The following is a 15,257-nucleotide window of genomic DNA, read 5'->3' on the forward strand; positions in this document are numbered from 1 at the left end:
ATCCTGAAAATTGGGGCCTAGTCGATCTAGTTGATCGACTCTAGTTGAAGAACTTTATTAGACAAACATTTGACAGGCATGGATTTTCCCTTTAATTTCCTCTTTTCTCAAAAAAGAGTTATAACAGCAATGACAATTTTTCCCTTTTCCTCAACTATTTTCTTGGATAGCTAGAGATTTGAATTTCCAAAATAAAGACATAATTTCCAAGTAGTTAAATAGCATTTACCTACCATAGTTTTTCCATAATAATTTTCCAGTTCCACTTTTAAGACTCTTACATATTACATCTTACATGTTCTTATTATGGATGAAGAGTCAATATTAAGGGTGTTAAAGCCTTTCAAAAAAAAATTTTCTCGTTTAATTACACACTAATTTGTGATTGGTGCACATCACGAGGATTTGCTGAAGCTCTAAGAAAGTACATTGTTGTAAAATCAATCAACCTAAATTTGCACACGTTTAAGTCGTTTATAGGTCCCAGCTTTTAATTACCAGTTATCATGCATCTCCTTCAAAATTTTAATCTAACAAGTTTACGTTACTCACATTCTTTGTGAATTTTAATATTTTATTTGAAATATTTGGATTCAATGAAGGTCTTCAAATTATCTAACAGAGATACTTGTAGTAAAATAAGAAAACAAGTACGTACTAGTTTTTTATGTTTGGCTGCTAACAGTTGTTCGTGGGTAGGCAGATCTGGTGATAGTCTAACACGGAGTAATCGAAACGGTTGAGAAGACTCCGGCCCAGGTGTTGCTTGTGAAACCTCTACAAAAAAGGATATATATCATTAGTTAGAAGCACTAAAATTTGGATGGAAAGTCAAAAAAATAAATTCAAGTAAAGAGATAAGACTTATAACAGTAGGATTGTTTGTTTACTATCTGATTAATAGCTGAAAAAAAACACAGAGCACATAGCACTAGCAAGAACACATAAATATTCTTTACTGCAATTTTTAAGCACTGAAGTATCTATGCGACCCAAAGTACTTATTTTCTCACTATTTTAAGAAATGTTTACCAAAGAGCATCATAACAATATAATTTCATTAACAAGCTACACATATTTGGCTTATTTTCAAATACTTGCCAGAAGTCTCGCTGCTGGGATCCTCCCTACGTTTTCTTCTTTCCCTCTCCCGGCCTAAAGACAGACCAACTTGATGTGATCAGTGGTGACCGCAGAGAGTCATGGCTTATATGGTCATGAACCTTCTAGAGTAAGCTAAATTACATATTTCATTGTTTTACTTAGTCTGATCACGTCATCAGTCAGCTGCAGCTGTTGCAGTATTCATTTTTGATAACTTGTATAAAAAAAGGGTAGTTACAACAAGGGAAGCTTTACCTTACTGTTTTAAGGTTACTATTCAGAATTGGGAGATATATCTCTTTCTCTAACTTGGTAAGCAAGGGAAGGCAATATTATTTTCCTCTAGATTGAACGTCCTCGCGGTTTCACTTATCTTTATTGTCACACCTTCAACAATTGATGGTAACTGGTAATTAGTAAGGTTCAGTGGTTATATGAGAATCAGTAAGGTTTATTTAGTGGGGTTCAATGGAGGTCCCGGAGCCTTTATTTCTCTTATTTATCATCCTAAGCAACAAATGGGTAATCAGCAGCAGTTTCCACATCTTATGCTTTTGAAAACAAGGTTGCGCCAATAGTACCAGCAGCCAGGGGCGTCCTGAGGGGGGATAGGGGCGCACCCCCTCCAACTTTTTTGGTATTCGGTAAAATTTCCGCCGAAGGCAAAAACTTAAGCAGAAATTTTGCAAAATTCCTGATTTCTGCAGAAAATTCGGCGTAAATCCGGTAACGATTCAGTAAAATTTACGAAGATCACCCCCCCCCTCCATGAAATGAGGCTCGGGACGCTCCTGCTAGCAGATGGTAATTAGGAACCCCTTCTTAGATAGTGGGAATTGTTCCTTAAATCGTGGTTATATTAAGGTTATATATCAAGAGGTAGGACTATCTATGTCCTAATACTGGTTTGCACTAATCTAACGACAAGGGTTCATCCAGAAAAAAATTCATCTGGACAAAACACAAAAAAAAACACAAAGTAAGTCTGAAAAGCATGTTAACAAAAATCAACTATACATAAATTCTGATTTAAATCAAAATGCAACGATTCTTTGAGGGAACACCCCCAATTTATTAAATTAAGGTCACATATCAATAAATAGGACGATTCAAATCCAAGTCGTGGCTTCTCGGAACCTAAGGATCAGGAAAACCCCTTTTATTATTATTATTATTGTTTTTGTTTTTTTTTTACAAAAAGAATTAGATAAAATGGACGCTTGTAAAAGAGAAGAACAAGCTTGATGAAAATTTCATTTAAAGAAGATGAAGCTTCTCATTAACCTTACACGGACGCCTTGAGAGGAGACCACCAAAATTCATTTGGAAACTCATCGGGATCTTCAATCATTTAAGGCAATCTCTATGCCGCAGAAAGTCAAGGCTATTACTCGCGTGCAAGGCTATCTTAAGAGGCATCTACAAATTGATCCCCACCCCCCTATTCCTTATCCCCACCATCAAATTCGACAAATTGAGAAGCACTAGTTCTCAAGTCCCACAAATGAAGCGACAAGCGTGTAAATCCGGCATGGAAACGATTTTCCTTGGTTTCATTCTTCCCCTCGCGAGCGAGTTCAAGAAATGAGAGGCATAAATCATGTTCCTGTTTGAAAATGATTTATTTATTCCTACTACAAACAAGAGGAAATCCGAAAGGCGATAATAGATTATAAGATGTAGTAGCATAACTTGGAACAACAATATACGGTGTCAAACGGCAGAGTTATATTGGCAGAATTCACTTTGAAGAGAATCATGCATATGATCTTTCATTGTGGCAGATGCTTACCCAACATGGAAACCAGAACTTGGATTTAATGCGTCAGCCTGCCAGCCCAACTTCAATAAAAAGGAGAACCCTTTTTCTAGAAGACACTGAAAGCTGGAGGCAAGTCGTGAAGGGCCAGGCCACGAAGTTGAGCTATGCTAACTACAAAGTTGAGTTGGGCGAGCCTCAGATGAGCATTAAGGTCAGTCAAGTCAACTTACTGAAGAACCCCAACAGAGGGTCAGAGTTTAAGCGACAAAACTACGGCAAAAGACTCTCAATCTCCATGCCTCCTGATTTCGAAATCAGAACATGACGAGGACGAGTCCAACTAAGCGACTATTGATATGTCTGGGTAACAGACATGTTCAAGACAGCAAGCAGTGCTACAAGGTAAATGACCTAGTAGAGAATCGGAAGGAAACTTGGTCTTTAACAAGTTACAACCTCCAACAAACACCTGTTTCGGCCATGTCAAGTCCAACTTCGGTCCCCTTACCAAGCCATAGCCCTTCCCAAAGGAGAACCCCTTGTTGACAACCCCCCCAACAACCACTACAACAGTTGATACATACGCCCCGGACCTTCACCATATACTTCTTCACCATACTCCTACCCTTTGTTAGTATATCCCACTGTTCCTCATTTTCTTCCCTTTGGGTTGGAACCCATCAATGGCTGCTATCTGTTCCTCATAAACCCTTGCCCTATACCTCTTAACCCAGCTCGTAACATAGGTTATCTAGCACCTACTTCCCCATTCTTCTTTCCCTTTGGCTGCGATCCATCAATTGTCAATGCTTCCAATACATATTTCCCACGTTCTTTCAGGTATGGAGCTGTTTCCATTGATAAAAATGGGAGACTATTGCAAGCAAACCCTCAGGAGGATGGGTGCTGATGAGTTACTAAGAATTTTCAATGGCCGTATGGCTATAGCATCAAGAATTATCGTTACCCATCCTTTTTCTCGGTTAATGGCTGTGGAACACAAAATAAGCCTGTCGATGAACCAATAGTGTTCAAAATAATCCGATCGATTTGAGCACATTAACCCAAACTGCTTCAGTACAATTGCTGGTATGGTTTTTAGTAAGAATTAGGAGGCCACCACCTCCTCCATCCCAAAATAGCTTTTCATTCCACGATTCCGGGTGTAAGGCCAACAATATTTGTAAACCTAAACCTGGGTCCGGATGCAAGGCTTTGGCCCTCCTTATCAGCATTGTAACATTTCGTCTTTTTACAGCTCAGGTTGGAAAATATTACTTCTGTTAGGATGCCTAAAAGCTTGTTTGCTGGGAATTATACTGCAGATGCACCAAGATATTTTCCATGATTTTTGGTAGCCCAACAAGTTCTGGCACGAATAATCAATGCCTCTCCGTTTCTATTAGAAAATCACCTCAATTTTTTATCTTCAGCTCCTTGTACTAGAATTGTCCCCCCCCCCCCAAAAAAAATGTGATTGCACATGATTGTTGGCCATATTTCCAACATCAATTACTGTTATATGCATCGAAGACAACACCTTTGTATGTAATTGATAAAGTCTAAGCAAAAAAACAAACTCAGGATATAAAAGTATTCTACGCTAAAAACAAAACAAAAAGAAGAGAGGAAATTAAGTAAATTTCAAATGGGTGTTTAAATGTTAAGCTTGTAAACAACAAAACTAAGTTTTACTATATGACGTATTTAAATTACGATCACTTCTTAATCAAAATTTTACAAAGTTTCAGAAAACACAGTTGAAGAGTATTAAATTGTTTAATTCACACACAAGCTAAACAGCAAAAGATATTAATTTCTGGACTTTGTCACCTAAGAGCCAACTAATGTATTTTTGCGGTTTTTATTTCTAGACTGGAAGCACCACTGGCGATGAGTTTATAGCCTGAAGCAGTGAAAACTGCAGGTTTACTGCTGGTCATTGTTTGCCGTGCAGTTTTGATACTATAAATTTCAAATTCAAGCAAAAATTACTTCTTATCAATGTTTATATTGTCACTTCCAATTATCCATCTTCAATACATTAAAATTTAACAGCGTTGTTCATGGTAATTAATATAAGCAATGTTTTCGAAAAACGGAAGTTTTTCAAAGAGAAGTAAAGAGCCGTATTAAAACCTGAGAAAAGCATAAACAATGTCCTACAACAAGTCATACTGAAAGCGAAGACAGATTACTGTCAATGAATCAATGAAACTCAAAACGAACAGAAATTAAAACAAATAATCAAACATAACGATAAGAGATATAGATGAATAAATAACTACTACATAAGAAAAAATTTATCCTAAAACTAGTAGAAATTAAACTGAACAATCCAATAAAAAAAACAGAAATTACTACTTACAGGAGTAGGGCTACATTCCCCTGGATCTTCTAAAGTAAACACCACTTGGGCTCTATTGAAACTATTTCATTTAAAGCAGTGCCTTGCGTATTTGTAATAAAATCAAAAGCAAAACAACAACAAAATAATATCACAGGGTTAATCAGGGCTTACAAATAAGCGTAGTGCTACTTCCTTCCCTCTCAAACTCTATAAGCGGATTGAATATCACTTGTGTTTTATTGAAAATGATATTTATTTTGGACAGCGAGGTTTTATTCGTCAAAGAAAAATAATACGTAAAATTACCAGAATAATCAAGATGAATGGCAAAAAATTAATAAAAATGAACTGGTTGTTAAATATGATTACTTCCTGGAAATCTTAGCAATTTTGATTTTACAATCTTTTAATTATAAAAGAAAAATATTTAAAACATATTTGATTTTCATTAGAGTGAAGATGACGCTACACCCATTAGAAGGTTTAGGGAACTGTAGCCCTACTCCTGTGTGTAGTCATTTCTGTTTCTTCTAAGTTGTCTTGATTATTTATTTTAATTTCTATTAGCTTTAGGTTCAAGGTTCAAGGTCCAAGGTTTAATTTTAAAATATCTGTACAAAATAGACATAAATAGAGGGTAACCGCCGGAGACACAAGGTCGAATGACAAAAACCCGGTAAATTAATCGGAATAAACCTGTTAGACAACAAAAAATAAAGAAGAGTTATTCCATGACTTACCAATAGACGGGCACCCACCTCACAAACCTACCGACACCGGGCAAAGATCCACCGAAAATACACCAATAAAAAAAAAACAAAGGGCAAAGAAGGGTAACCGATGACCGGCATCTCACAGGGCAAAACACCCAACAAAGCAATATTATCAAATGTACCCAGTTTTTCATATATTATTAATTCTTAAATTTATATATAAGGATAGAATGAAGTTGCTTTTTTATATTTGGAAGAGATTTACTGCAATCAATAAATGGTAGATAAAGACACCATGAACCCGTGATTGAAAATAATGGCGAGAACCGTGATCTCTCTGTGCTTAATTTTAGGTGCTGAATGTTCCATTTATGTCGGGTTTCATAAGCATGGGCATGTTGCACAGGGAAAAATTATTCGAACGTTAGTACGTAGGTAGTTCCGACCGGTCATATTTTACCTTAAACAAAAAAGAATAAAGGGTGAATATCTGTGAAACAGGTAAAATATTAGTTAGAAGATATAGAGTTTCAGTTTTACTCTTATTAGGATACGAAGACGGTGATGGTAAATATTTCTTTAAAATTAGAAGAGCCCGGTTTTGAAGAATTTGTATCGGTTTCACATGATATCTGAATGTTGCCAAATATATCAGAGGACAATACGTAAGATGGGAATGAACCAACGCAAAATAAATTAGACGCAGGATTTCATATGGAAAAAATGCTGAAACCTTCGCATTATACCAACCCCTTGAGCAACTTTAACCCGTAATCTATTACAATGTTCTTTATATGACAGATTTTCATCAATAATAATACCCAGATACCGGAGCGAAGTTACCCTTTGAATTTGAATATTTGTAGCATGATCAAATATTGTTGAAATTCCTTGTGCTTTCTGCACAATTCTACTATAAATGATAAATTTGGTTTTTGATGCACTTAATGACAAACGATTAGCTTTCAGCCATACAAGAAGTTGTGAAAATACGATTTGCAGCTTCTCTTTGAGATTCTCTTCCGACTGTCCAGTAAGTGATGATCCGGTATCATCAGCGAAAAGAACATTCAGACCATGGTTTTCTGTCGCTGATGGAAGGTCATTTATGCATATTATAATAAGCAGTGGTCCCAGGATTGAACCTTGCGGGACACCAATATTTGACAACAGACATGGATCCGAAACTGTGTCGTTGATCATAGTCACTTGGGAGCGACCACTTAGGTAAGATGCGAAAAAATCGTGCGCTGGTCCTCGTATCCCACCATGGTTTAATTTGTACAACAATATTTCATGGCATAACGAATCGAATGCCTTCTCAAGATCCAAAAATATACTCGCCGGGATCCAATCTTTTGTCCAGACACTCGTGAATAAATTGTACCATAGTTAATATAGCATCCTGCGTACTATGCTCTTTTCTAAATACATATTGTGTTTTTGAAAAATAATCTTTTGAACATTGAAAATTATACATTCGATTATAAAAACATCACTCCATTAGTTTACAAAAGCCCAAAAGAATAGAAATGGGTCTATAATTCGAGCAATTAGTCCGGTCACCACTTTTATATAGCGGTAACACTTTCGCTTTTTTGAAAGAATCCGGAAAAGCTTCTGATCTAGATGACAGATTTATTAAATGACACATAACTTTATTAATACTAGGTAAAATGGCTTTAACAATATTGGTCGACGATTCATCAATCCCCGGGGAATTTTCATTCTTTAAAAGCTTACCAAGCTTAGCAAGCTCTTCCTCTGTTACCGGATTTAAAAACATATATTTTTCAGAAGGACTTCCTAGGTCCATACGATAATTACTTTGCCCATTTGACATATTATGTTAGAACTAATTAGCTACTGACTGCCCGATTAACACGAAATGAAAATTTAGGTAATTTGCCATTTCTAGTTCCCTTTCAATTGTATTACCATGGGCATCCCGTATGTTTGAAGGTGAAGAAGACGTCCGCGATCGACTTAAACATGAGTTGATTAGTTTCCAAGTTTTCTTTGAGGACTTACTTACTTCATTAAAAGAATCTAAATAAAATTTCATTTTAGCATTACGTATTATTTTTGAAAGTAGGTTTTTATAATTTTTGAAGGTTCTTCTATTTTCTTCACTTGGGAAAGATATTAAGGTTTTATAGAGATTGTTTTTATGTTTTATTGAAGTCAAAAGGGCGGGCGATATTCATGGTTGGATGGGTTGATTATATTTCCGTTTTCTTTTTTTTACTCTTGGGCACGACTCATCAAGTACAGCATCAAATCCTTCTAAAAAATAATTCGTCGCAGACTTTATTTTATCAGCATCAAATACAGAAGACCGATTAGTCAAATTCAGTTTATCGTTTAAACATACTAGATTTTTTTTTTTTATTAATAATCTGGGTTGCTGTTTCTGGTGATTTTATTTTATGAATCTGGTATCTCACATCAGAAATTAACAAAAAATGATTAGAGAAATCCGTCAGAACAACCTGTGAAGACTCGGCTAGTGTTGTTAAAAGTAGGCTGCCAGTGAGAGTTGCACTAGTCGATGCAACACACGTTGGAATTGTAAACGAAGGACTTAGGGAATTCGATGTCATTCACGTAATTAATTCTGATGTATGGGTATTTTCATTAAATTCCAGTAGGTTTATATTAAAATCCCCCATAACCACAACATCCTTATCGTCCAAAGATGCTAGTAAAGACTCCAGAGATTGCAAAAAAAGCGGTATTGGGGCCGACGGGGGCTTATACACAACATAAATTTGAATTTTTTTTAGTCCCAAGCCGACTTTCAACAGCCAGTATTTCACACACTTTTTCAACATTATATTTTTCCAGTTCCAGCAGTCGCTCAAACTGCGCTCCATCTTTCAAATATAACCCAAGGCCACCTTTTTCATGGACTAGTCGATTCTTATCAACGAATTTATATCCCAGAATTTTCACATTATATTTTGTCTCATCATTAATAAATCTTTCACAAATCCCCAAAATTTCAATTTGATTTGCTGGCAATAAATTTGTTAGTTCATCAATAGAGCTCATGAGTCCCTGTACATTCACAAACCCCATTTGCAATGAATTATTTTCAAGTCTGTTTATTTCATCAGGAGAAACGTACGATGACGGTCTTATTTTAGAAAAACTGTTGTTTTCTCTTTGACCGAATACATGAAAAGTTTCAGAAAGTAAAGATAGGTTAAGGGGTTTTCCCTCCAAAGCCATCAGTCTATCGGTCCCCCCGCACCCGCAAACTTTAAAGTCAACTAAATAATATTCGAAAGTTCCCACCCCGCGCCAGTAAGCCCGCGTGACAAGGAGCCCGTACCACCGCCGAGTCATGAAAACCTATTATACTTATCATCCTTCGAGAAGACCTAAGTTGAGAAGGTATAAGTAGAACAGAAATAACTGGGGTAGAAATAATCAAAAGAAACTTGAACCGAACTAGCCTAAATAACACATAAAAATAAAAAATCAACATTTCTCAAACACAAAAACAAAACAATTATCAATCTAGAGCGGGATTGATCTAATATCTATACACTAGTCGCCTTTAATATTTCTTATGCTTTTGCCCACTGCGACTCCGAATCCGATTTATACTCTAGCCAGAGTTTGGCCCCTTTTTGTTTCACTCGTGTGAGTTGTGCGGATCCAGTCTCTCGCAGCTCCTTACCCTTAGACAGTAACTCGTTTCAAACAGAGTTTAGTTTGGGCCGCAAGTCCGTGCGAATCCGTACCCTAGTTCCTTTCCGCTTTGATATCGAACTTAAGATTGATTGAATATCTTTTTCTGACGACACTGTTACGAAAACTAGAGGGGCGATCGGCTTACGACTAGACACATTTGACTTCTGAGGCACCCGGTAGCACTGTGATATTTGGATTTTATCCGTGATTTCCATTTTTGATGTCAGTAACGTAGACACATTCGCGAGAACTGTCTGTTGGTTTTTCTCTTTCGGTAATCCGAAGATGATTAAGTTGAGTTTTCGGTCTTTTACTTCGATTTCCAACAGTTTCGTTTCGATTGTATCACACTTTGACTTTTGCTCCTCAAGCTGGCTTTCTAGACTAGCAATCTTCGCATCACGAGACTTCGATTCATTTTTCAAAGTCTGAACCTCATCCGAAATCGACGACAGTGTAACAGCAAACTCTTTTTGTTGGTTAATTATGAGATCCAGTTTCTTTCCCAGTGCCTTCATTCCATCATCAAACGTTTTCTGGCTGACTGATGACATATTTCTTTAGCTATAAAATCCGCTCTCAGGTGAGATTTATGCTTTCATTTAGAATTTCATCAAATACAGATTTACTGGCAAGTATCCAAGCAGTATCCAAATGACAGAGACTGGTCTAACGCCGGTATAACTAGTCAAGTTTATAATTTATTAATTAAACTAAGTTTAGGCTTTATTTGTTGAAAAACTTCTGCTTTTATTCATCAATTTTCCTCATTTTTAATTGAAATAGTTTTGTTGTAGGTTGATGCAGGGATTATTTGTATAGTTTTTTTTTGTAAGCCCTTTACCTCACTAATAGACGTGAATAAATTATAATTCCTATTGGGGATTAAAGTACATTTTTTTAGGTGTACCAAAAAAAACATTTTTAGCTCTCTCCTCCCCCCTGACACAAAACTAGAAACCTCCCTTCCCTCCTTACTTCTTATACACAACATGAAAATTTTTACTCCAACCCCCAAATAGTTCCAAAGATATTACAAACATATTATTTCGATAATCTAAATACACGTGGGGTCATTTAATTTAGTTTCATAGTCTCCTGCCAATTCGTAGTTCAACGTCGATTTAACAACCCCTACTTATCGCCCTCTCGTCATCACTCCCTGAAAGTTTTAACTCGATACTCCAAGTCCTCCCCGACGTGTGGCAGACATGCCGTGTTGATAACTTGGCAAAAGTGTCATTTAATCGATATCAACAATAAATTGTGCATGGATTTTAAATCTCATAGGAGATTATAGTGCAAAAATGTTTTGGTGGAACCACAGACAAACTGTTTTGTCCTTTCCCCTTCGAACAACTTAAAATTTGATGTTTATTGCCCTACCCTATTCTTCCCCCAACACGGCCTGAAAGTTTCGGGTTTATTCCCCAAATTGTTGTTAAGATGTCGCAGATATGGCATTGCAATGAGCAGAAAGTTTCAAACTTGTTAACTTGATATTTTCAAAGAAAAACCTAAATAGAAACATTTATTGGGAGAGGAGAGAATTTTTTTTACTTTTTGGTATTGTTTGTTAACTGAGGGGGAATTTTATTGTCTTTTTTTTTTTTAATCCAATTCGTTGACAGATACGCCGTTTTGTTTTGTAATTAGTAGTAAATAAAGAAAGTCAAGTCAAGTCCACCTGAGTTGTTCTCGATTTGCAGATACGCTATTTCGATGAACTGAACACACGCAGTGCCTTTCGACTTACCTATGCCACCCACCCTAAGTTAAAATTTTAGATCCACCGAGCCCCACCCCTAATACTCTCTCAAAGTTTCAACTTAATCCCCGAAGACATTCTCAAGATACTGGGAGATAATTTCAGACTCATATAGCGTCTTTTGATATACTCAAGTACGCCTGTCGTCTGAACAGTAAACCCTGGGGAAACTCTGGGAATTACGGTCTAGCGAACAACCCGTCAGTGCTTCTACCTGATCTGAAAATAAAGACCAAACATGACCGCCTGTTCTACTTTAACCTATCTGTGAACAATGTATAATTAAAATGTCTGGGCCATTTTTCTGCGGCCCAGGGGTGAGGTGATGTCAACCCTGGAGGCATATTTATTAGACCTTTCGACGTTTCTAAGCATTCAAATCTCAATCTCAAACAAGCAGAAAAGGCAGCGAGATGGTGGTAGGCTGCTCTCAAATGTCTTTCAAACTCTTAAATAAGAGCACTAGAATTTTCAATTACAAATCAAATAAGCCCGATCCCAAGTTGCTACAAACACCTCTTATGTGGTCAGGGTTTTTTTTTCTGGTCTTTTGATGCGCCCCGTTTGGGGGAACTATGTTTTGTTTCTATTTTTCTTTCTACATTTCTACATTCATATTAATTACAGCCCTTGGCCCAAGGACTGTGGGGATTCTGCCATCTCCGGAGCATATTTATTAGACTTTCCAAATATTGTGAACAAAATGCCTATCTTGAGTGAGCCACTTCTTAAGTTTCTATAGCCACCCTTCCATGAGAAGGTGTCGAGGATAGAATTTTCTTGGCTCTTTTTTTTTTAGCCCGTTTTATGGGCAACCAATACTTTTTTCCATTTTCCATTCTGCATTGAGGTTTCCTTAGTCTAAGGACTTGAGAATATAAGTTTCAATTAAACCCGAAATTTTTTGGCCTTTATCACGCCTTATTTTTTGCGGGAGGGAAGGGGGCGGTGCTCTGTATCGTGTGGTAGGTTTCTCTGAGCCCAAGGAAATACGGCTGTATGTTTGAAATTGACCAGGGACAAATATTTTTGGCCCATTTTATGGCCTCCCAAACACACAAACACACAACAAAATGTTTGATCCTTTTGGCTCACAAAAAGGTTCCTTGAAAGCTTAAAGCCAATCACACACTGCATATTAAACAAACCCCCTCTTCAACCACAAAACATGTGTTTAAAAAATTTTCAATTAGCATTATTTAAGAATTTTGCTCTATGGGCTGTGGTGGTTATAGCATTCCCGGAGGGATATTTGTTTAATCTTCAGACTATTTTTTAATCAAACGGCTATGTTAAAATTTGGCCTGATGTCTTTAGAGCGTACGGGGCGGCTAGGTAGCAAAAAGAGTACGGAAGGTGGCTGGTTGCCCTCCAATCTGTTTTGACTCTTTAAAAGGGCACTAAAACTTTCATTTTGTAAACGAATGAGTCTCCTCCGGGGTTTCATACGAAGTGATCCGGTGAAAAACATAATACACTGAATGCACACGACTCTTTACTACGAGCAAAGCTAGAGCGTTAGCTCCGGTTAGTTACTTCTGAGCAAAAAACAAAATTCTGGGAAGCTTGTTATTATCATTTCTCATATAAATTCGGACAGACCCAAATAATTTCGTAAACAACAGGCTACGAGAAAAACAGAAAGTAAATGAGTAAGCCAATAAAGATGACACCAACATAGGAAAAAGAATCATTAGGTAATTCCCGCGAAAATAATTCTCTTTTTTTTATACCTCGTGTTTTTTTTTGTCAATGATACTATTATTTAGACGGAAAAACACCTTTGTGTTGTAAAGTCTTACTGGTTTTAGTTCTTACGACACACATTTTCTAATCAAGTTGATTTAGTCTAATCAAATAGCATCCTAATTTAAGTAATTTTGACATCATCTTTCAGTCGTGTTGTAATTGCTTGGATTGCACAAAAATCATAATTTCTATAAAGCATAGTACTTACCAGCTACGTTTTCAGGCAAAGACTGTGGGGGAGTAGCGATTCTTTGTCGACAACGAGCCTCTATTTCATCAATTACGAACATCATAGCATTGAATGCCAGTATGTTGATAGGTGTGATCTCTGGATCCGGTGAAGCTACCTAGAAGAAAACGTTTTCGTAGTAACGTTATTGTGTGTCTTTCGTCTGATTTTCTTTTAATCTAGTTTATTCACGAGATTAGCCAAAAAAGTATCATAACTAATTGGTCTTTCCCTCATCCAAAAGTAATCAAACGCAAGGTGCGAGTTAATGTAACATTTCTTTTATTACAATTTTAACTTGTTTTAGGATCTTTAACAGCATATACACTGTTTGTAATTATTTGACCAACAGTTAAATAATGAGATGTTTGACTCTTAGGCTAATTTTCACTCTTAGGTTAATAATTGAGAAGTGTCTGAGTTTTCAAACACCTTTGGTCCTCAGTTTTATAGATTATGAGCAAGCGTTCGATTCTGTTAATATAGAAGAGCTTTAGTAAAGGTCTTATCCTTGTATGGTATACGAGATAAATAAAATAAAGAGATTAGTGCTTTGTACGAGAATAACACTGCTGTGGTTAAGGTAGGAAATGAGGTTAGCAGCTGGTTTTGTATTAAATCAGGAATAAGCAGGGCTGTGCTCTATCCCCCTTTATGTGGATTATTTAGATGGACTTTGTCTTAAGGAGCAAAGGAAAGGCAATGGGAGACCACGGCATCAAATGGGGATGAAAAAGTCTACTGGACTTAGGTTATGCTGATGATTAAAGGATCATAGATAAAAGTGTGAGAAAAATGAATGAACTTTTAGAGGTTTTGCGAGTTCAGGGTGCTAGAATAGGTTTGAAAAATTAATGTTAAGAAGACTAAGTCACTAAGGCTAGGAATAAGTGCAGATGAAAAGGTGACGTTGGTAAATGAAAAGACTGATGAGGTTGACAGCTTCACGTAATTTTGCAGTTGTTAGTAAGGACTGTGAGAGCAGTGAAGATTTCGATAATAGATTAACCAAGAGCCAGGGTGTTTTTTTATAGTTATAAAAAAAGTTTGGAAGAATAGGAAGATAAGTCTGCAAACCAAGATTAGAATATTAGAATCTACAGTGATGACAGTGGTCAGATATGGCTCTGAAGCATGGACGCTCCACCGCTCTCTAGGGCTATAATGAAAGAAAGGTTGAGGTGGCTAGGGCACGTTGTGCGGATGAAGGATGACAGATTGCCGAAGATTTCCTTTTTGGCCTACCGTCTAGGGCTGAACGGAAAGAAGGTCGTCCTCGTTTGGGGTGGGAGGATGTCATAAAGAAAGATTTAAAGGAAATGGGAACTTCGTGGGCGGGTGTACAAAGGGAGGCTTTGAATAGATTGGGGTTGAGGAGGAGCGTGCGTAGCTGTATTGACCTCAGGAGGCTTGGTGCTGCGGTGAGTTGTTAGCAGTAGTAGTAGTTGTTGACTGATACATCCCCTACGTTACAATGTCTATTTTACAGAGTCTTAAGTGCAACTTTAGACAAACCTTCAACTAAAGTTTGGAATTTATATTTAGAGTTATAATATTGGAATTCAGTGAGGTGCTCGAGTAAAAAGTCGGTTAAGAGATTGTCCAGCAACCAGAAGTTTGTTCTAAAAAGCAAGCTAGTGTGTAACCTGGTGTGAGGGCAACACAAGCTCGTTGAGAAACTTTTGAGACTATTCTTTCGCTAGAGGCAGCCTCTCAAACCGACGAAATAACTTCTAAATTTTGTGACTTTCTCGCGACTGAATTCAATAAATTGAAACACGCTGTTCCTTAAGTTTTAAAAATGAAGCGAAAGGCGCTCGAACACAATACAAAAATATTATTCCCCGCTTTTGTCTTTTTTCTCGCAATCGCGAGCTTTT

The 15,257-nt window shown here is 36.9% G+C and overlaps 1 protein-coding gene across 2 annotated transcripts in view; it reads right to left on the reverse strand.

The window, feature by feature from the left end:
• Positions 1–15,257, reverse strand: part of garz (Sec7 domain-containing protein garz) — a 146,625-nt gene that overhangs the window by 54,969 nt on the left and 76,399 nt on the right. For both annotated transcript variants that reach the window (XM_089089637.1, XM_089089636.1), the window contains exons 13-14: positions 13,357–13,495; positions 659–777 (exon numbers count right to left, since the gene is read on the reverse strand). In XM_089089637.1, the coding sequence (XP_088945763.1) occupies positions 659–777; positions 13,357–13,495 (258 nt within the window). The remainder of the gene's footprint in view (positions 1–658; positions 778–13,356; positions 13,496–15,257) is intronic.

The sequence above is a fragment of the Artemia sp. Qi Xiang Cuo genome, chromosome 5 (assembly GCF_049724085.1).
Source record: "Artemia sp. Qi Xiang Cuo chromosome 5, ASM4972408v1, whole genome shotgun sequence".
Lineage (NCBI taxonomy): Eukaryota > Metazoa > Arthropoda > Branchiopoda > Anostraca > Artemiidae > Artemia > Artemia sp. Qi Xiang Cuo.